The following is a 20,544-nucleotide window of genomic DNA, read 5'->3' as shown; positions in this document are numbered from 1 at the left end:
CTTTACGCTAAAAATTAAATTGAGGCGTGCGGAGCGCCCCTCCCTCCTCGGTATTAATAATTTACCATTTCCTTCTTTCATCAATATTGTTCAGAATTTCTTCTGACATCCATTTTTTCTTATATCCTCCCTCGTTCTTTCTTTTCCTACCTCTCTCTTTCAAAGCATTTGTTACTACCTCCTTAATGTTGCACATATGGTATAATTTATTATTTCCTTTTGGTTATTAGCATAACCACTTTTGTCTGCCCTTCTAGAACGGGATAAGCCATTCGAATATTCATGTACCAACCGGTCCGTGTAAATCCAGCATTACAAATCATGTGTATACTGTACATGGCATGACATTTTTTTTTTATTTTCGTTCACCCTGTTTGTATACAAAACAAACTGTTGTCAAATAGAAATTTCCTATTTTAAATTTAAATGCCCAGTATAAAAATATACTTATTTAAAAATCCTGGCATGGTATATAAATACTATCTAATAGCCAGGTTTAGAAAATAATCAACAGTAAGGTACCCCTTTAAGGTTGTTTCTGCTACTAATACACGTTTTCCAGTTCTAACCTAATTCAATTTCCTTTAAAAATACTTGTCGATAATGCCAGCCAAAGTGAAGGTAAAAATTATTGCCGGGAAGAATTTGCCAGTTATGGACCGTTCCAGCGACACTACTGATGCATATGTCGAATTAAAGTTAGGCGGAACGACGTATAAAACTGAAGTGTGCAGAAAATCTCTAAATCCGCAATGGAATTCCGACTGGTATCGGTTCGAGGTAAGTTCTACTAATACAAGGGTTTTTGCGTACTGTTCTTGCTTGTAGATGGACGACTCGGAGTTACAGGATGAGCCCTTGCAAATACGGCTAATGGACCACGATACATATTCGGCGAACGACGCTATAGGAAAGGTTTATGTAGACTTAAACCCCCTACTTTTACCGTCCATTCCGGTTATGCCAAAATGCAGATGGAGCGGCGACCCTAGCAGTAATGGGGAGCATAGTACGAACTCGTTGTTGTCTGGTTGGTTTCCCGTGTATGATACCATGCACGGGATTCGGGGGGAAGTCAATGTAATGGTGAAAGTGGAGCTTTTCTCGGATTTTAACAAGTTCAGGCAATCTTCGTGTGGTGTCCAATTTTTTTGCTGTAATTACTTTAGGGTTACAAAGGAGTAGAAGGGCTATGTGTGGATTTTGTTAGATTTAACTCTTCAGATTCTGAATTCAGACTTCAAATTCTGAATCCAGGCCTCAGATATTAAAGGAGGTTTAACTGTTTGGATCCTCAATTCAGACTTCAGATTCAGACTTTGGAGATGTTTTAACTCTTCAGACTTTGAGGTCAGAATTCAGACTCAAACTCGCATGTACTTGGTTCAGTGTAGGTACCTCATTGTAGCTATGCTGTTTTTGTAAGACTGTTTCAAAAAATCACGGTCACCTCTTCAGTATTCAATCTTATAAAATCTTACCATTGGTACAATGCCATTTTCAGAAAATCCGGCACCAGATCACAGCCAATTTCACTAGAGCACCAAAATGATGTACCTTCATCAGAATTGACTGTATTTCAATGTACCAAAACTTCTTTCCATTGGTGTCCTTTAGTATTAAGCCTTCTAGTACAAGATTTACCACAAAATCCCATCATAGATGGCTTAGGATCATTGTAGAGCTGTCCAGAACTCCAATCTGAACTTTAAATCTTTCACAAAAAAGTGGTTTGTATTTCTCTGCACCAAAAGTACGAGTCATGTGCATTTGTTAAATGTAATAGTACTCATAATAAATACGCAAGGTGATAGGGGAATGAAAACACCCCTTAGTCCGTTCACCTTTACTTTATAGGGTTCAATTCTGAGAATGATTGCATGCTCTGACGTGAAATTAAGAAAAAAGTTCAGAAAAATCATGTTAATTTTACCAAATCGGCTTAGGATACAAAAGGGTCATTTACTGATTTAATAAATAATAATGTATAAAAAAAGATGTAAAAAATTGCCCTAGAACTCATTGGAGTAACAGCCAGGACGAAGAAAACTCAGATTCATTTGTTCACAGAGGCGCCTTTTTACGTTAGTTAACTTGGTTTAGGCTTTCGTCCAGAGAGCATTGTGTAGTTTAATTTGTTTGTTGTTTTTTTGTATTGTTTAATGCAGGTAGCAATTTTTGTATTTATTTATAACTAGCAGTCTCGGCGAACTTGGTACCGCTTTTAGGAAATCCCGTTTTCCCGTGGGAACTTCGAGAAGCCTTCAAAACAGCATATTAAATGTCAAGTTTCTTTTCGACTGTAATTTGTAAAATGGCGTTTTTTCCCGTTCCCGTGGACATTTCGGAAAGCGTTTTACTAACTCATAAACTTTCGTAGGCATACGTCCAACCACTCCCCACAGTTTCATCGCAATCGGATGAACGGTTTAGGCAGGCATAAGAGACAGACAGACAAACATTCATTTTTATATTCTGCTTTATTTTAATGATCGCCCATATATGATATTATTATTGTATTTTTAAAATATTTTAATAGTTATACTATTCGGGTCGGAAACCAATCCAACAAATAAAAAAAAATTCAAGGGCAGCAGTTTTGGTACATTGAATTCTGAAAAAAGTACATTAGTTGTTTAGGAGTTTATTCAAAATCGTCATTGGAACCAAAAACAGCAAAGGTGCAATGGAATGGAAACGAATCTTGGTACAATGACGTACCCAGGAACATTCGGGTTCGAATCACATAAAACTTGAAGTGCATATAAATCTATTTTTGGCCCTTCTACACCTTTGTAGAGAGTGTTGTACCGTAGAGTAATACCGGTACTTGCAGCTCCCTCTGTACCACATGGGTATGCCATACAGATGTACCACGGGTTTGTAGAAGAATTAATAGTAAATGACGATCCCGAATATCAATGGATAGATAAAATTCGCACTCCGAGAGCTTCGAACGAGGCGAGGCAAACTTTGTTTTTTAAGCTCGCTGGGGAGTTAAGGCGCAGAATCGGAGTGAAAGCTTTAGAGCTTGGAGGAAATGCCGTTATAGGTTATAGCCAATGTTTTGATCTGGAGGGGGAGTTGGGTGTCGTTGTACGTGGTATAGGTACTTCGGTGACTTTGACCAAATTGAGGGATGTGCCGCCTTTGACTATTTTAGAAAGCAATAATGAAGAGTAAGTATGCACAATGTTTAGAGAAGGAACCTTGCTGAAATGTCACTTTTGCCGAATGCCTGATGAAGGATCAATTCTCTATCACAGAGTCCTGTATAATTTTGGTGTGTCACAAAGATAGAAGCTAACCCTTCTCTTGCAATAATTGAAGCAATTTATTAATTGAATCGCCTCCTGATATACATCCCCAACTATTATATACATATATTCAGCCATTGAGTAAGTGTTGACAGTAATGAATCTGTTGTTCCACGTACACCAGATTGGTGTCTGGCTCACGTTACTCACTAACCCTAAAACCATGATTTCTACATGTTCTGCGATATAGTACAATGTTAAGAGTATTGCGGATCGACCTTGCTTATACCTAGTGGCTTCAACAAAATAAGTTGAGCTTGACTCGAGTTCATGTCCATCCCAAGGCATCGGAGATTTTCTTGGGTCTAGGGACTTGATCCTATCAGATATTTTTTTTATATTGAATATTGATAGTAGACCATATACCAATATGAAAATTATGCAAGGTTTCCTGACTAGAGTGTGTACATATCATGATGTTTAACAGAATTGTACGAATTGAAATGTTTGTGCATGTGCATTGTTTTTTACCAAAAGTTTATTCAAATTATTCGATACAGGCACACGTTTCCAACAAAATAACATGCTGATTTTTAAGATTTGTATGAATACCGGAACCGGGAGGCTAGTCAGTATGTAAATTTGTTTGATTTTGTATATGTATACACCCGTGTAGGGGCGGGAAAAGGTCGTAGGAGGCGACTAAACAGCAAGTCGGGCGCAACCCCTGCGTTAGAGTCTAGAGGGCGAAGTACCGACGGAGATTTATTTCTCGATTGTGACAATTTTAGTCTTAGTTATGTTTTCTTACATTTTTTGGTTGCGTTCCGTGAGCAAGTTGTCCTTAAATACGGTCCTGACTTTGTAAATGCTTTTGAAAGCCCGCGGCGCCAGTGAGTCGTCGGAAATTGATTAGTTTGGTAGATTTTGTTTATTTTGCAGTCGTCGTCAACGATACTGGTACGTAGCGCGGATTTTGCAACAATAGCAGAAACTTCCAGGTGGAGTTAATTTATTCGCGATTCAGATTAACAGTGAAACCTCCTGGCGTCAGCACGTTGTAATTACTATTGGTGGGATAAGAGCGTCGTTTGGTTTATTGAAAATGGCCAAAAGTCAATATTGTAGTTGTTACGGCTCTGCAATCATTGTAATTGCACCTTAAAGTGTGATTGCGCTACTATGATCAGCAAAACTCAGAGCGGCATATTCACATTGAAGGATGTTACCTGCACTCTGTGCGATTAGGTATGCCACAAGTAGTAAGAAACATTTGAATCTAAGAAAACGGCCTTTCAAGGTAGGATAGGATTATGGGGTTATACTTTCAATTTTCAAAAACGGCAGGAGAAATGCAATTCACTGTCAAATTAATACAATTTAACTTACGAACCTACTAGAATAACCCAATGTTTACAAACACACATGTACAATGCACTCCCTTTATATATTAAAAACATCACAAACATTAAGAAGCATCGAACGAGCCTAAAAAAATACTTAGTCGAACGTTGTTTTTATTCAATGAGTGATTTTTAATTGTAACATGTACTTTAGCGTTGTTTACATTGTTCCTAATTGACTTTTTAAAATTTTAAATGTCCATAATTGTTTGAATGTATGACGATGTCTATGTCAAGGTACTTGATCACAGACAATAAAGTTATTATTATTATTATTATAAAGTCATTCATTGTATGAGACCTATGATTTTATATAGACTGTCCATTTCAATAATTTTGGATAAGCTTAGGGGATCAATAAATACTTCCTGATTGGACGGCCAAGGAATACTACCATTAGTTTCCTGTATAAGTAAGGTAACCGTATTTTTGTATTCAGTATAGTAATAAACCAATTCCCCTATGGGATATCACTAAATATGAATTACTTGCTAATATAATTTGAACATCGGTAGCTAGAGCACTGCACAGTGCATTTACTGAGGGCTAACATTTTTCAGTACAAATCTGTTAAACCTCTTAATGAAAGACACAAATTAATTTATTTCTTTGCCCTTGTTTGTTGCCTACAGGCACGCCTTAGATAATTTGCAATTCCTTCGCTGCGATAAAGGCTTTCATTTAGATCGTAGTTACCCTAATAATATTATTAATAATAATAGTGTGTTGTCTCCGAATTCATTTTATTCATCCCAAGCGAGCGAGTTAACTTACCCCGGAATTAAACAAAAAAAGACACTCTCACGCCATCTATCATATAACGAATTCACTACAATGAAGTCTACCCTCTCGCTTAACCAAAATGTTTTCGGCACAACTAAAGACCACTCATCTTCCCTGCAAACATTATTGCGGCAAGAGGACTTACGAGGAGTGCCCGCCAAAAGTATTGCCCAAACGTTCAAAAATTTTAAATATTCTTCCCAAAATCTCTTATCGAAAAAAATGACCGCTTTAAAAGCGAAGCTTTCCGATTCGGAAATGCAAGAGGAAGATCATGATGGTGAGCATCGACCAGGAGCTAGAAAAAAGCGCACTCTATTTCACTCACAAAGCAGTAATGATTCGAACCCTTTGGCCGAATTGCTTGTCCATTCAATAATGCACAGCAGTTTAGAACGCATTGGAAACGAGGGCGACAGCTGGTGCGAACCAGAAAATTTAGATCAAATCTCCAATGATTCTTCTACAACTTCATCCAGCTCAGATGAAGATGAAACTGCATCCAGCAATGTTAACTATGACACTGTAAGCAACATCATAAAAAATTTAAATACTGTACCTGATGTTGAGAAACTTGCACCTTTAGCAACAGGTGAAAGTTTTGATATTGACGAGCACAGTTCTTGCCACTTTACTATTGGCACTGAGGGGAATGATTCCGAAAGTGGCGATAGTAGTCTCAAAAGCGAATTTTTTATGAAAGAGTCTATTATTCCTTCAGTACATATGACTGATGACGCAATTGAACGTCAAAGTTTGACCGAAACGGCAATGAAAGTAATGCTTCTCGACAAAGTTCAATTAATGGGCACATACACTCCTCCATCTTCTCCAAAGTGTGCAACTAAAAAAATAAAATTTATGCCGGACTTGAGTGATAGTAATTCATCATCACATATTCCTTCCGTTCACCTATTTAAACGGCCTGTCAATGCAGAACTTGACAAAGGCAGTAATAATATGCATGCAAGCTTAGCCCATTCTCCTAGGACTATCATTTCACCTGGAACAGAGTTAAGTAAATGCGACTCCGGACATCACCGAACCGAGTCCGTCAGCGGAAAGATATCCCAATCTCCTGGAAAATTCCAATCCATTCCGTTTATGAATCGTCGCTCTTCGGATTCCGACTTAAGCATCACTCCAAAGGGTAAGTGTCTGTCTCTCGCTAAGTTATCATTTTTTTTGATTTATATTCAAACTCAAATCTTAATTTACTGTAAGTACGAAAGCAATTACTTCGGTTTTCGTTGAAATAGTAATTTGAAATTTATTTTTTCTGGATGGTAATTTCTTGCAATAGGATTCTTTAGGAAACGTGAGTATTTCACGGAATTATAAATGTTGCATTTGTGTGTAGGTGTAATCTGCTCACATCTCGGACTACTAATGCTATTTGTATTTTGAATTTTGCCAATTTCTGTTTATAGTACTTTATATGTAATTAACCCATGTGTTTATCAGTTGTTTGTTTAAAACATGCTAAAGGCTAGAAATTGTTCGACCTTCTAACCAAAAAATTACCGGGTACTTCGTGTTAATGTTTATGTTCATTTTTAAACAGGGAATAGTCTAACAGGAAGTGATAAATCCTCTGGATTGCATAACGCGTATATCTCAAGAATTGCACCGATGGTCCATACAAGTATTCCCCAGAACAATTTTGATATGTTAGAGTACCCCTTCATGACAATATATAAATTCCCCCCAGGATTTGTGATGTATTTGGGTAAGTGTTGAGTGGGTAATGTAATACCTATTTACTGTTGTAGTGGAACTTTATACTTGTACAAAATCTGTTAATGTTTGCAAACCTCCACTAAATTGTAGAGTCGAATGCAAGAGCAATTTTAATAGCGAAGCAATATAAAATAAACAAGTATAAATTGTGCCCTTTGTGAGTACCCTCTTCCGACAATCCGTTCTTGAAGTATAAGGGAATATACCTACCCGATCACGATAAGAGGTCGAGGAGAAGGGCTATGGTTGGTAGAAATTAATTCCTTTCGTTGAGACCTTTCATTAGAGTACAATGAAGGATAAAACTTGTTCCACTCCCCCCTCCCCCTCTACCCCGTACTTTGATCAGAGGACAGAAAGAACGGCAGTAGTTGGTAGAAAACGGTTCCTTTCGTTGAGACCTTTAATTAGGATACAATGATACAATGAGAGATAAAATTAATTTTTAACCCCTCTGTAAATAGTTTTTGGTGGTATGTGTTTGATTGTAAGATCAAACGAACTTACCTGAATCCTGAAGTGAAGACGTCTCGCCTGAGAAGATAATTGTTGCGACAAACCACCTATCCGATCACTTAATTGACCCGATTGAATTTCTAAAATCGGTAGTCCCATTAACACGTATTGTTAATTGGGATTTCTCATGTGACCATAAAGGTCACGGACTTGCAATTTTAATGCTCGTTTTAAATTAAAATAGGAAACCAAAATTATCTAAATAATTACTGAAATTCTAAATAGTCATTTATCCTCATCTTCTAAATGACAGGAGCTGTCGGACGCATCAAAGACAATTGAAATATCTTGACGGGAAAGGTTACAAACGGTTGGCGATTCATTACAGCTTGTGTTGACAGTGACGGCGGCTGAACTCCTAGAACCAAGACAAATACTTTCGCCACGAGACTTTTCGTAATGAAGCGCCCGACTTAAAACGCTTCATCTACAGAGTGATCACTAAAGTATGTAAACTTCAAGGCGGAAAACGGGTGCTTCGTTACACAATCCAGATCTGAGATAAGGGTCCCCACGGACAAACTATTTACACACTAAAGTAACGACCAATTAATGTCAATAAAGTACCACTACAACATCCAAAACGCTAAAGACATAAGGTTCGACTTTCACTGGTTGTTTTTCCGGTTCAGGTGGCGTCGTGAGCGCACGATCTGTCAAGCTTTTGGAACGCATTACGAATCTCGAGGAACCAGAATCTCGCGATACTTGGTGGACAGAGTTACGAATGGAAATAAGGTCGCACATGAGATCTTTGCATTGCAATGCAGTTCTTGCATATTCTGAAACATCAAGCATAAGGTACTTGCGTTCACACACCATAAATCTAAAAGGAGGAGTTTTAGTGATGACGTATGCGTGCTTAGCGCCAGCGGGACCGCGGCGGTCATACGATTTTATAGTCCGGAGGAAATGGCGGAGGGTTTAAGCAGTTTACCGGGTGGTTCGCGACACACTTCCGGCAATAAAGATGTTATGGCATCGTCGTTGGAACGCAACGATTTTGAAAGGGAACGAATACATCAAAAACAAGATGTAGGTAAACTGCCCATTTCGCCGATTTTGTTTTTAGAATTGTTGCGTTTAGCTCGGATTTAATTCGAAGCCACTTCCCGAAAGCCCCGAAAATGAAACTGTTCCAAACCATACGAGTATTAACACAATATCTCCTTGTTCAATATGCCATTTACCTTACATTAATAACTCCGTGCCATTACGTACAATTTCGTCCAAATGCGCCTTTTGTAGGTAAGTCAAATTGTTTAAAAAAAATAGCTACTGATTATACCTTCCAGATTTGGTAAAGTTCCAGATGTCTTAATGGCCACGATTGAAATTCCAGAATCTGTGCCATCAGTTGGTCGTGGTTGTTTTGTTCAGGCCTACGTTTGCAGACCGTTGAAAGATTTACGTAGCGAATTAAATGCCAAAGATATTTCGGATGGTTTACCTTTCCTCGAATATGAGCTACACCGTATTTTGGTGAATAAAATACGAATTAAGGGAATGAATGCTGTGTTCGGGCTCAGAATTAGAATTTCGGTCGGTACCAAGATGTTGGTCGGCATCGCGACTGGCACTGCAATGTTTTTGTTGCCATTACCTTCACCTCCTTTACCAAAACTTGTTTCCATAGGATCTATAGATGAAAAACAATTGACTAAGATGCAGCAACACTTGTATGACACCATTCAAGCGAACAAGGAGATATACCATTTGAAAACTAATGTAACTATTTTGTTGCATTTTCCAAGATATATACCTATCTTTTCAGGAACACTTGTTAAACTCTCGTTTGTCTCCAGATGATGAGCATCCACAAGAAGAGGAGCAATCATTTCTTGATCTTTCAACCGAAAACCGAGATTGTTGCATATTGGAGGTATAGTTCCATAGATTTTCGTATTTGTAACACGCCCTTTAGGTTGAAGACTCTGAAGATAAAGAAATAATGGAACTTCTCCGCGAGCCTCCTCCGCCTGATGGTTTTCACGTGATAAATACAGAGGTCATACCGGGATTAGATGAAATGGAAGTTATAAAAAATTTACAAATGTTCACTCAAATTTGGAGGTCCAAAATTTATCCCTCGTACAATTTCGGATTGCACATTTCCAAATTATTACAAAGTGTGTATTTCAAATTACGGCGAATGGTTCCGTGCGCACTCTGCAATTTGAAGTTTCGCATTGATCTACCGGAACCCGACGAAATACAACTAACTGTGTTAGGTATGCATTTGATTGGTTTGATTCAGTTTCATTCTTCGTCCTTTAGGAATGGCGTTAGAACTTAGGAAATCGGTAAAACCAAGGAAGAAGAATATTCATACGTCCTTACGGGAATCAACCCAAATAACCACAGGTAAATACGTTGCGTTTTTCCTCAATTGTGTAATGATTTCTTGTTAGAAGAAGATATGATGTTTAATCTGGAAGAAGATCCTGCCGATTGTAATTCCTTAAGCGTTCAACCGGCGAAGAGTAGGACTCGATCTCCATTCCGTAGTGCTCCAATTGCTTCGAACGTAGGTTACCCAGATGAGCGAGTTTCGTGATGCTCAATTGTTTGTAGGTGGCGCTTCCTAGGGAAAAACGTAGTATCGATATAACGCAGTTGTCGTACGTACCGGGCGGTAAAATCGAAAGGTATTTAGGAAATTTGAACTTCTTTTTTATACGCGAAACGACGTCAATCAGAGAGGTGAGTTTGTAGGTAAAGGACGCGCTTGTGTTAATTTAGCGATACAGGAAGGCGGACTCAGCGGATTTATTCATACTTTCGTCACTGAAGTATTGGCGATAGTTAGAGCTCATATAGCTGCATTAGGAGGAAATGCGATGGTTGCCTACTACATGACTGAGTGCGATTTCTCGCATAGTGTACATAAAAATCAGGTAGGTATCCTCTTTGAATAAATAGATAACACGCTTATTAACGAGTTCGTGATTTTGGACTTTCTGTTCGTCCATCCGACAAATCTCGAACGGTTTATCATCACCCAAGGAAGAACTGATTACATTTTTTTATTTTAAATTATTGGCTGATCGCGCACAGAAATTTTCCCAAGCCGGATCAGTAAATATCCGGATTCGGTAGCGGTATCAAACAAAAAGCTTACCTTGCAATTAAACGGAGCGATAGAAATTACTGTGCAAGAAAAAACGAAAGCTACGATGCGGTAAACTTAATGTAAATGCAAAAATGAAACGCTATGAATGAAAAAAAATGACGGAAAAGCTGAAAAATACGGTATTTACTTGCGAAAGTGTAAAAGGCAGAAAATATTCCTACGGGAACGGTTGCAAACGCCTCTTATTTTCTTCAACGGGCGGTTCTACAAATTAACCCATTAATTTCTACCTTATATTTGCAACTCCTAAACAGAAATACATATTTTCGAAGCGAAAATCTTCGTAAGGAAGCGCCTGATTTGAAACAGTTCTAGATACCGGGTGTTCATTTATAGAGTGATCGCTAAAACGAGGAAACGTCAAGGCGGAAAACGGGTGCTTCGTTACAATTTTAATTATCTCTGTTATTTCTTCATTATTGACATCCTAAAAATTCCCATAAATTTTCCACAGAATTTGCTTTATTTTCAGCTTGTCAACAATGCTTTTTCTGTTGGATTTTAGTGGAATCTCTGAATTTTTATTCATTTGCAAAAAATACGCACGCCCAATTTGCGCTTTCTTTACGCTAGCCGTATATGTGCGAAAACCTTAGACTGAACGTTTTTATTGTGATTTTATGTACCTACTAACGCAGTTTTTATTGCGAATTTCCATGGCCATGTGTTGTTTTCATATTAGGTTTTGGTAATTACATTAATGATTCATTATTACACGTCCATTTTTGCCGTGTTTTCTGCACTCTCCTCTTCTACAACTTTGATTTTAAATAATTTTGCACACTTAGCCGTCTAATTAAGATTACTCCAGCAGCAGAACTTTTTAAAAGCTTTTTTTATGAGAAATAATTTGCACTCGTTTAAAGTTTAAAAATAATAATTCATTTTGGTCTATTGGTTTATTAGGGATAGAGTCATCGACGCTTGAGGGTAATACCAAGGTATTAAATACATGACAATAGATTAAAAGGTGAAGTTAAATGTTGCATTTAAATGAAACGCTGTTTTATTCAATAATTGGAATTTTATCCTGCGTTTAACTATATACCTATATTGAAATTGGAGGAAAATACAAGGAAATAATTTTTTGTCAGGAATTGCAGGCTTGGTGGTTGCATTGGTGTTCTAAATTTGGGTTACCTTAACAATGATCTATTTACAATATAATTATATACAAATTTACAATTTTGAGCGTAATTGCTGGTGGACGGCGTATCTTCAGGGGTCTCTTGCAGGTAATTAGACATGTTAGATATTGGAACGGAACCCAGCGGATGGTTTGGTTTGTTGAAGAACTTTCGGATGATGTTCGGGTTCCGGTCTTCACACAGACTAAAGGCGCTACTGGGCCTTGACGTGCTAGAGAACAAGGTAAGACCGACGGCTCCTGCTTGCGCGTCGCCTTATAAAGACGCCGCGCATGCGTGCTATTGAGTGGAAATTACACTTTTTTGAAAATAAAGTACTATTCCTACGTGGTAAGCTGCTGCCACTAAAAATGCCCGACCTCGTTCTAAAAGGGCCGGTGAAACTCGCGATTGGATATTAAATGTGGGAATTTCAAAAATCGAAAATGTGAAATAATTTCTATCGCGCCATACGCGAGAAAGTTGTTTATTCTGACGATTATTTTTCACAATGAAATCACGGTCATTTTATACGGGTGGTTTTTGAGTGACTTAGTGTTAAAAACGCGAAAAATTTGATTGAATTTGTTTTCAAAATTGCGAACAATTTTGAGAAAAAACGAATTTTAATATATCAGCAGCCCATAGGTATTCATATTTATAACCATCGTTTACGAGGACACGGTTTATTTCAAAACGTAAAAATTTTGCAATTAAAAAAACTATAGTGATTTTGAAAACTATTTCTGCGTCACCGTTTTGTACGTGAAAATGTACAAAACTTTTTCCTTTGCAGTTTTTTCATATCTCTCTTAATGATGACACTATCGCCTTTTGAAGAAAAAAGTCAGTTATCCGAAGAAAACATCATTCAATTCGGCTCAGAAGATGTTTTACCATTTAACCGACGTTGAAACTTTAAACGATTCCGAGATCTGAATGCTGTGCACGACAAATAAACCACCCTGTATATATACACACTCGGTATTATTTCTCATTTATATCTAGCAACGTTTCTTAAATTTATATTAGTGGAGCAGAGATGCTAGTGGACCCCCCTCCCCCCCTTCTCCGTGTATTTTGCTAAAGGTATTCATGGCAACGTATCTTAGGAGTAGATAAAATGAAAGTTGTCTTGGTATACTAAATTGTGCTCTTTGTTCCTTCGTAGCATCTAAGTCTAAGACCTTGGATCACAGTTCCTTTACCATAAAATAAATCCAGAAAAATGTAAGAGCAAAACTGTGCACAATTACCGTCGCCATGTTTCTAAAATAATTTTGGTAACCAGTGGCGTAACGTTTACGTTTTTTTAAAAACGCAAACCCATATTTTATTGCATATTTGGAACTTATTTTTTATGCAATACCTTAACCCTTAACTTTAACGATTCCTCTGGTATAACCTTTTCCTCAAAATTTGTCCGTTTTTTGAAGTTTTTTCTTAGGGAAACTAAATTGCGCCGGCGGTTAAGTTTTAAACTCCCTGGCTAAGCCTCTGGATGTAATATGTTACATAAAAAATAAGTACTCTTCAAGTGCTTTCCGAATATGCAATAAAATATGGGACGTTCCATTTAAAAAACGCAAGTATGATACGCCACTGGAAAACAGCCCGCCACTGGCGACCGGAAATATTTTAGAAACATGGCGACTCGATTGTAATTATGCACAATTTTACTCCTACATTTTGTTCGATATCTTGTATGGTAAATTCTGCTAGGGGTCTTAGCTTAAATACTGACCTGTATATTGAGTGAGGGGGGGGGGGGGGTTAGTGCCTTCTGTAGCGCATTATGAGCTCACTTTAAATTAATTTCAAAATGAATAACCCTACGTTATGCGCTAAGTACAGAAGTTAGTACCACAAAATTTAAATTTAAAGGGTACATTTTTTGAAAACGTTGTACAGTGTGTCCTATTTTGGTGGAAACTTGCGTGTATCTCAGCTGTTTTTACAGATAGAGACCTGCGGTTTTCGCGACACATCTTTTTTGTGAAACTTTTAATACCGCATACAGAATCAATCTAGCTATGTTTGTTTCTGAGATACAGGGTGGAAACGAAAAGTTTATCTTTTTCAGTTCAGTTATCATATCTTACCACCCATGTAAGATAGAAAAAAAGGTAAAAACTGTCCGTTTCTGAGGTTTGATCCAAAGTTGATATTTGTTAATGCAACACGTTGTATATCTTAACTGTATGTCTTAACGTCAATTGTTTTCCATTATTTTTCCTGATTACATTGATACAAGCTATATTTTTTGATATAGCCATGAAAACCTTATTTTTTTTACTGATTCATGGAAAATTTGTTTTGTTTATTGTACCTATGGTAATTAAGGCAGGTGATACCAATGAATAAAAATAGCTGACCGTAGAAACATGCCATTTCAAAATTTAAAAAAATGTGATATAATATACTTAATATATAATTATATTAAACAAGTTGTAAATCAGCATATGCATGATTAAAGCGCATTTTTGGTAATGCAGGTCAGTATTTTATTAGCGAAGTTTAAAATTATCGATCACACGAGTAATTTTGGCTGCGTTAAATAATTAATTTTATTTAATTTCAATTGACGGTACGTCTTCATTTTGTAAAACAAATCACAAAGTAAATAATAAGTTTTTATACTGGTAGCGCTATCTAACGGTAAAATTATAGCACCTCCGAAACCCATATCGAAATTATTTTCTTCAATTATCGATCTCAAAAGTAATCGAACTCAAAATAGACTAGTGCCTGCACATCTACACTATAGCAGAAAGCTTTTAGTGAAAATTTGAAGTCTCTAGCTATTGTAGTTGTGGAGATCTAACGCGGACAGCCGGCCTGCCAGCAATAACGAATATAATAGCGTATTTTTTTCAAAAATGCGCTAAAAATATAGGTTGTGGTACATCAATGTAATCAGGAAAAAGATGCAAATAAGTTGACATTAATATACAGGGTGTACAAATTTTAGGTCAAATCTCAGAAACGGTGGGAAAACATTATCTTTTGACTACGCCACTGGATTCTACTTACAAATCTCTAAAATGGACAATTTTTACCTTTATACTATTTTACATGAGTAGTAAGATATTATAACGTCTCAAAAAGTCAAACGTTTCGTTTTCACCCTGTATCTCAGAAACAAACGTAGCTAGCTTGATTTTGTTTGTGGCATTAAAAGATTCACAAACCGCAAGTCTCTATCTTTAAAAACAGCTGATAGATACACGGCAGTCTCAACCAAAATAGGACACACTGTACACCCCTTTATTACTGCCTAGTGGACATTAAAGAACTTATTATTCCCCAAAATGGGACACACGGTACATAATAAATTGTTCGATATTTCAATTCTTCACTAAATTTTAAGCAAAATTGTAAGAAACAAAATGTACCTAATTTCAATCGTTTCCTTATACCTCGTTATGCTCCCAGATAATCGACCGTTTACACACTTATCAGTGTTTATTTTCAAAACACAATAACCCGGAAACGATTGAATTTAGGTACATTATGCTTCTTACAAATTTTGCTTAAAATTGAGAGAAAAATTCAAATATCGAATAATATATAGGGTGTTCCATTAAAAAATTCAATTTTGGTGTGCCACGCCTTTATGATCAACCTCGTGTAATTACAATTATTACTGTCAAAACTTTTTTCGGTACCTTGTATATTTTTCCCTATAACTGACCGTTTCCAGACTTATCAGCGACCCTGTATACATTATCTAAACAAAAAAAAATTTACGCACCAAAAAGTTTGATATTAAGATAAAAATAACGTGTTGGTATCAAATGAAAGTCTGTTTTAATGCTTAAAAATTATTTATAACTTTTTCCACTACTCAAAAATTGGCAATGGATCAATATTTATGAGCTTTTTTGAGCCTTTTGACGTAAAAGTTCTAAAATTTTTTAGCACGAACATTTTAAATGAATTTGTTATTGAGCTTTTCAACGTACTAATTTTTGAGCTCTTGTGGTCATTTCTTAAATGAAAGTGCCCCCTAAACTTTTCGCCAACTTGACAAATAAAGAGTTCAGCGAACCGAATCTTCCTTTTTGAGTTCCTCTGGCTAATTCACAAATCAGTAAAATTTGAAGTTAGCAACTTCATGTCAACTTGGTAAAATAAGAGCTTAAAGTTCGAAACCATCCATATGTATTAGGTTTTTGAGCTTTTCAACGTCCTAGTTCACAATTTATGTTTAAATGTCTACAGGAGCTAAAAAAATTGCGTATTAAACCTCATAAACATTTTCCCGTTTTCCATTTTCTCCTAAACCATAAGAGCTCAAAGCGTTGAAAGAGGTCGTAATTGATTTTGATTGATTAATTCGATAATATTAAAGGATTTTTTAAAACTTGTTTGTGAAATGTCCTTAACAGCCCAACAATTCAGGAATATAGTGTAGGTACTGATTGATTTACAATTTTTGACCTCGGAATGGTCAAAATGTGAAGCGGATTAATTACCATAAGAGCTTAGAAATTAAAGATTTTAAATTCCCAACAAAAGCTCATAAATATGGATTGATATTCAATTTTTCAGTCCTTGTTGTTCTCAGGTAGTATCGAAAAGCTCAGAAAAGCTCAAAATACTAAGCTTTTGGACAGTTTTTTACTTCATCCGATCCAATAAGCACCCAGTTTTGTTAATTAATGCACTCTAGAAGTTAACTATAAATCCGTCATATGGATTAATTCTAAAAAATGGTCAACTAGCAGATGTAAAGGAAAATCGTGGATATTAGAGGCGAACACTATTTGCGCTTTTTTAGTAACATTAAAATTTTTACTCGTTTGGACGAATAATGGTGGGGCGAGGGTGGGCGACCCTCACCCTACTGTAGCGTCGTCCTTGTTCACGTTTGAGTTTGCAAATGAAAAAAAATATTGTGTGAATGTCCCAAGAATTTCATTCGCCGATTGCCGGCTCAACCGAAAAATCAGAAAAAAGTGGGAATATGAGCTTCTAATACAAAATACGCAAATTGTATGACATAAATCAAGCATTAATTTGAAGAGAAGAATGCTTGCGGAATTTTGAAAATTTGTTCTCGAAAAACTGTCCTTAGTACGCGGAGGGTGGTTTATGAGATGAGATTATTAATAACGGCGCACTGTTACGATTTACACACATTGACGGGGGCGTTTCATAATGTTGTATTCTTATACTTCTTTAATTATCTTCCTGGAAATTGCGGGGATATTTTTGGCGTGTATTGCAATAAAAGAGTTTGCGGCTATTGTCAGTTCAAGATGCTGCAATAAAATGTCGGTGTTTATCACGAAAAGCAAATGTTCAGGGTTAATGGGCGAATGTAAACCGTTTTAAATATAAAATGCGTGTCATATCCATACTAATTTTTTCTAGATTACCCCATTTGCCGAAGTTAATATTTAAGCTCTACGTTATTTACGGGAATGTAAGGAACACTGTTAATCTTAATTCCTCGCGCTTTCTGGGTGAGCGCGCAACTTTTCATTTGTTATTTAATTAAAATGTAACGCGTTCAATTTCACAAAATCACAACCCCCGACGTCCAGTTTACATCTTGAACTGCCACAAATTGACATATCGAGAGGTATCTCATGTCAAATTGACATCGATGGTCATTTTATACAACGAGAAGTTGCAATAGAAATGCAATTTCAGTTGATAACAAGAACGGAAAGCTCCCCAAATTGGGAAATTTTTTCCACACGTCTGTCGTTATTTATAATTTTAAAAAGCTCCCGATCAGATTTTTATTTAAATGCCGTCGGTATCCCGCAGAGAGTGTATTTCTTCGTGATTTACTTTAAATATTTAAACGGCGAAAGATAAATCGAATACGTATACCTTTAAGTCATCGATGATTCTCTGGAGAGCTCAAAATTGGCGTATAAAAATGGGATAAGATCGACGCTACTTCTAAAGTTATAATCGGGAGGGAGTAGAAATGTTTATGACGTACAAATGTAATTAAGCATAACTGTTTATTATAATTAACTTTTCATGTTTGTGACGTGACTTTTTTTCAGGGACAATGCCTTATCAACGTCGGTGGAGACGTGGTTTTTGTTTCTTACTACGCGGAGAAATAAGTTACAATCTCGATGAATAGAAGCTTATGTAATTATATACGTCCAGGTATAGAGGTATTGCCTTTCAATTTGTAATTCGATCGTAGGTTATCACCTGTGGCAATTCAGAGTTACTGTTAATAAAAGCGTTTATTGTAAATTTAGTTTTATTTTTGTTAAGAGTTTCGCAGTTAACAATGCGAGCTGAAGGTAAGTAATAAATGCATTAATATTTATAAATATATAATCATATTCATTTACACATTGGTGCGAAGGAACTAATTTTAGAACGTATCAACAAATTTTGCTTAATTACTTTTTGAGAGCGAAAAAGAGTAAACAAATAAGCCTATGATTTGATTATGCAGACCTCTATAGTCCGAGACGTCTTCCAAAACGTAAAAATACGTGGTCAACATCTTGCCTCTTCGTTCCCCGATCGTAGAGTTGCGTGTCCTGGACATCAGCTAACAACAAATATATCTCTTGAAGTAATTGTCTTTACGACTTTTGCAATATTGATTACCAACCCCATTAAGAAAGTGATAATTCATTGTTACCCCCCATAAACTTGCGTAACACTCACCGTTTGATCGAGATGGGTTTTCTGACAGGAACTGTTCCAAAGACGCCAGTAGGCAAAGTTGACGCAATTTCGGCGATGCGTCTGATGAACACAAATTTGTCGTTTCAACGCTGAGGTTTACAGTGGATGAGATGAGGCCGGCGAAGATGCAAATGGATGCGATTATAATTTTATATTGATGCATTCTGCAATAAAAAAGAAAGAATTGTAGTGCGCTTTGTGAAACGCGATGCCGAATTGGAATTCCACAACACAAAGTAAAGTTGTTGCCGAAGACGACACCGTTTTCCGTAAACAGTTTAGTCCATATTGAATGACACACACCTACTGCGTTCCCCAATCCCAACAAAATAATTGCAAAAATAAACATGTTACGCGTGTCAAAAGCATGTAACGTGGAGATTAATGTACGAATTCGTGCGATTCTCAATAATTTCATCTATTTACTCCGGCGGCTATATATCATTTTTTTTTTCATTAAAATACACATTTTCCCGGCTTTTTTCAATATTCGAGTGGAATTTCTCAGAGAACTCGCCTCAAGTCTTAACAATATCGAGTACCTCTCCAGCGGTAATTTTCAACCGCACGTTGAAAACTTTCTCATCTTGTTCCACCGCTCCAATGAAAAAATAGTTTTCGAATAATTGATTCCAAGCTCTAAACGTGCGAGTACTTACGTCTTGGGGTGAATCAAATTTGTTAGCCAGAACCAGAAAAACTTTGAGAAGAAAACACTAAACTTTACAACTTCACTTCTGAATGTGCAGCATAAATCAGAAGACAATCTTTTTATATGTGGAGTCTTCTGCGCCTACGAGTCTTTGCGCTGTCCCGCCCTTTGTTGCCGCGCATTATCACCTTGATAACAACAGCAATATGCTGAAGCTGGAAAAGGTGCCCACACGTTTCTGAACTACAACCATTTGAATTAAAGAGAAATTTCCTTAACCGGACTACGCGTTTTTTTTTGTTCATTTTGGCGAATTACGGGCGGTTCGCATAGATAGATATAAAATTGTTAAATGTTTCATTTTAGTAATTAACAGGAAATTAATCTTTGGAAGGGTCAAAGAAAATTCATTATACTACCCAACATTCACTAATTTAGATGAAATAAAGTATAAAAGTTCTATACTTTTATCTAATAACCATAATGAGAACACTTTTTTATGGCAAAATTGAAGAGGCTAAACTCTTCACTAATTTCCATAAAGATTTCCAATTGCAACTGACATACGTACAGCTAATCGACCAACCTGATGGACGGAAATTAAAGGTGCAAATTGCAGATAAATGATTGCTAAATATTTGAAAGAAAATTGAATGAGTTTTCGAAGGTCTTCAAGGCGGTATTGCCGAATGAGTTTGTAATCGTTAATTAAATCCACTTGAATTAAGAAAGGATTTTCAAAGAGAACTGTGCAGTGAAGCTAAATTCTGAAAATGCAGCATGGGGTCCGTGCATTTTTCAGTTCAAAACCATGTGTACTGCTGTTTTTCTTCGTGTCCGATCACTATATGTATCTTGGACCATGTTTAATTCCTTCTCTAATCAATTTCCAAGAATCCAAGTGTCTTAAGTGTTGAATATTGACCAAAAGTTGAGTTTGCAAATGCGTTCTAGGAAGAACAAAATCATAAGCAATTCCCCATATCTTGTTAACTCAACATAAGCGATAAAGTTGAAAATCACTCATTCATGGAAACTAACATTTACTAAAATTGCGTTCAGCAATTCCCTTAAAATCATGGTTTTCGCTTGATAAATCAACTTTGATATGTTCAAACCCCATAAAAAAGGCGCTAATTTCACAAAAAATACAAGAATTGTGTGTTACAAAAGAAAGTGATAAATAATTTCGTTCAAAAAATTAAATTTTATCGTTTGTATTGTTTAGGTTAGCTATATTTTAGAAAACAAAACC

General features: G+C 36.5%; 1 protein-coding gene and 1 long non-coding RNA gene across 4 annotated transcripts; one reads left to right on the top strand and one right to left on the bottom strand.

The window, feature by feature from the left end:
• Positions 1-359: 359 nt before the first annotated feature.
• On the top strand, positions 360-18,190 carry LOC116165461 (C2 domain-containing protein 5). 3 transcript variants are annotated; one of them, XM_031479922.1, is made up of 18 exons: positions 360-513; positions 563-780; positions 829-1,156; positions 2,837-3,179; positions 6,433-6,593; positions 6,747-6,761; positions 7,008-7,172; positions 8,332-8,500; positions 8,545-8,734; positions 8,787-8,947; positions 8,995-9,427; positions 9,474-9,581; positions 9,624-9,930; positions 9,977-10,063; positions 10,111-10,226; positions 10,274-10,402; positions 10,450-10,596; positions 17,989-18,190. In XM_031479922.1, the coding sequence occupies exons 2-18, from the start codon at positions 604-606 to the stop codon at positions 18,049-18,051; spliced, it is 3,099 nt and encodes a 1,032-aa protein (XP_031335782.1). In that variant the 5' UTR covers positions 360-513; positions 563-603; the 3' UTR covers positions 18,052-18,190. The 3 variants fall into 3 exon arrangements, with proteins under 3 accessions (XP_031335782.1, XP_031335779.1, XP_031335780.1); XM_031479919.1 differs by having other exon boundaries at positions 5,293-6,593; XM_031479920.1 differs by lacking the exon at positions 6,747-6,761 and having other exon boundaries at positions 5,293-6,593.
• Positions 18,191-18,256: 66 nt separating this feature from the next.
• Positions 18,257-19,386, bottom strand: LOC116165462. The gene is made up of 3 exons (XR_004144156.1): positions 19,297-19,386; positions 18,617-18,801; positions 18,257-18,497 (listed from the first exon to the last, which is right to left on the bottom strand). It is a non-coding gene; the product is annotated as an uncharacterized LOC116165462 (long non-coding RNA).
• Positions 19,387-20,544: the final 1,158 nt, after the last annotated feature.

The sequence above is a fragment of the Photinus pyralis genome, unplaced genomic scaffold, assembly GCF_008802855.1.
Source record: "Photinus pyralis isolate 1611_PpyrPB1 unplaced genomic scaffold, Ppyr1.3 Ppyr1.4_LG3a, whole genome shotgun sequence".
Taxonomy (NCBI): domain Eukaryota; kingdom Metazoa; phylum Arthropoda; class Insecta; order Coleoptera; family Lampyridae; genus Photinus; species Photinus pyralis.
The sequence above is the reverse complement of the archived record's forward strand: the minus strand, read 5'-3'. Positions and strand labels throughout refer to the sequence as shown.

Coding starts and splice junctions, on each gene's coding strand:
- LOC116165461 (XM_031479919.1), top strand. CDS start 604: ATGCCAGCCAAAGTGAAGGTAAAAATTATTGCCGGGAAGAATTTGCCA. Junction 7,173..8,331: donor AGGATTTGTGATGTATTTGG/GTAAGTGTTGAG, acceptor TTTCCGGTTCAG/GTGGCGTCGTGAGCGCACGA. Junction 8,735..8,786: donor GAATACATCAAAAACAAGAT/GTAGGTAAACTG, acceptor TGTTGCGTTTAG/CTCGGATTTAATTCGAAGCC.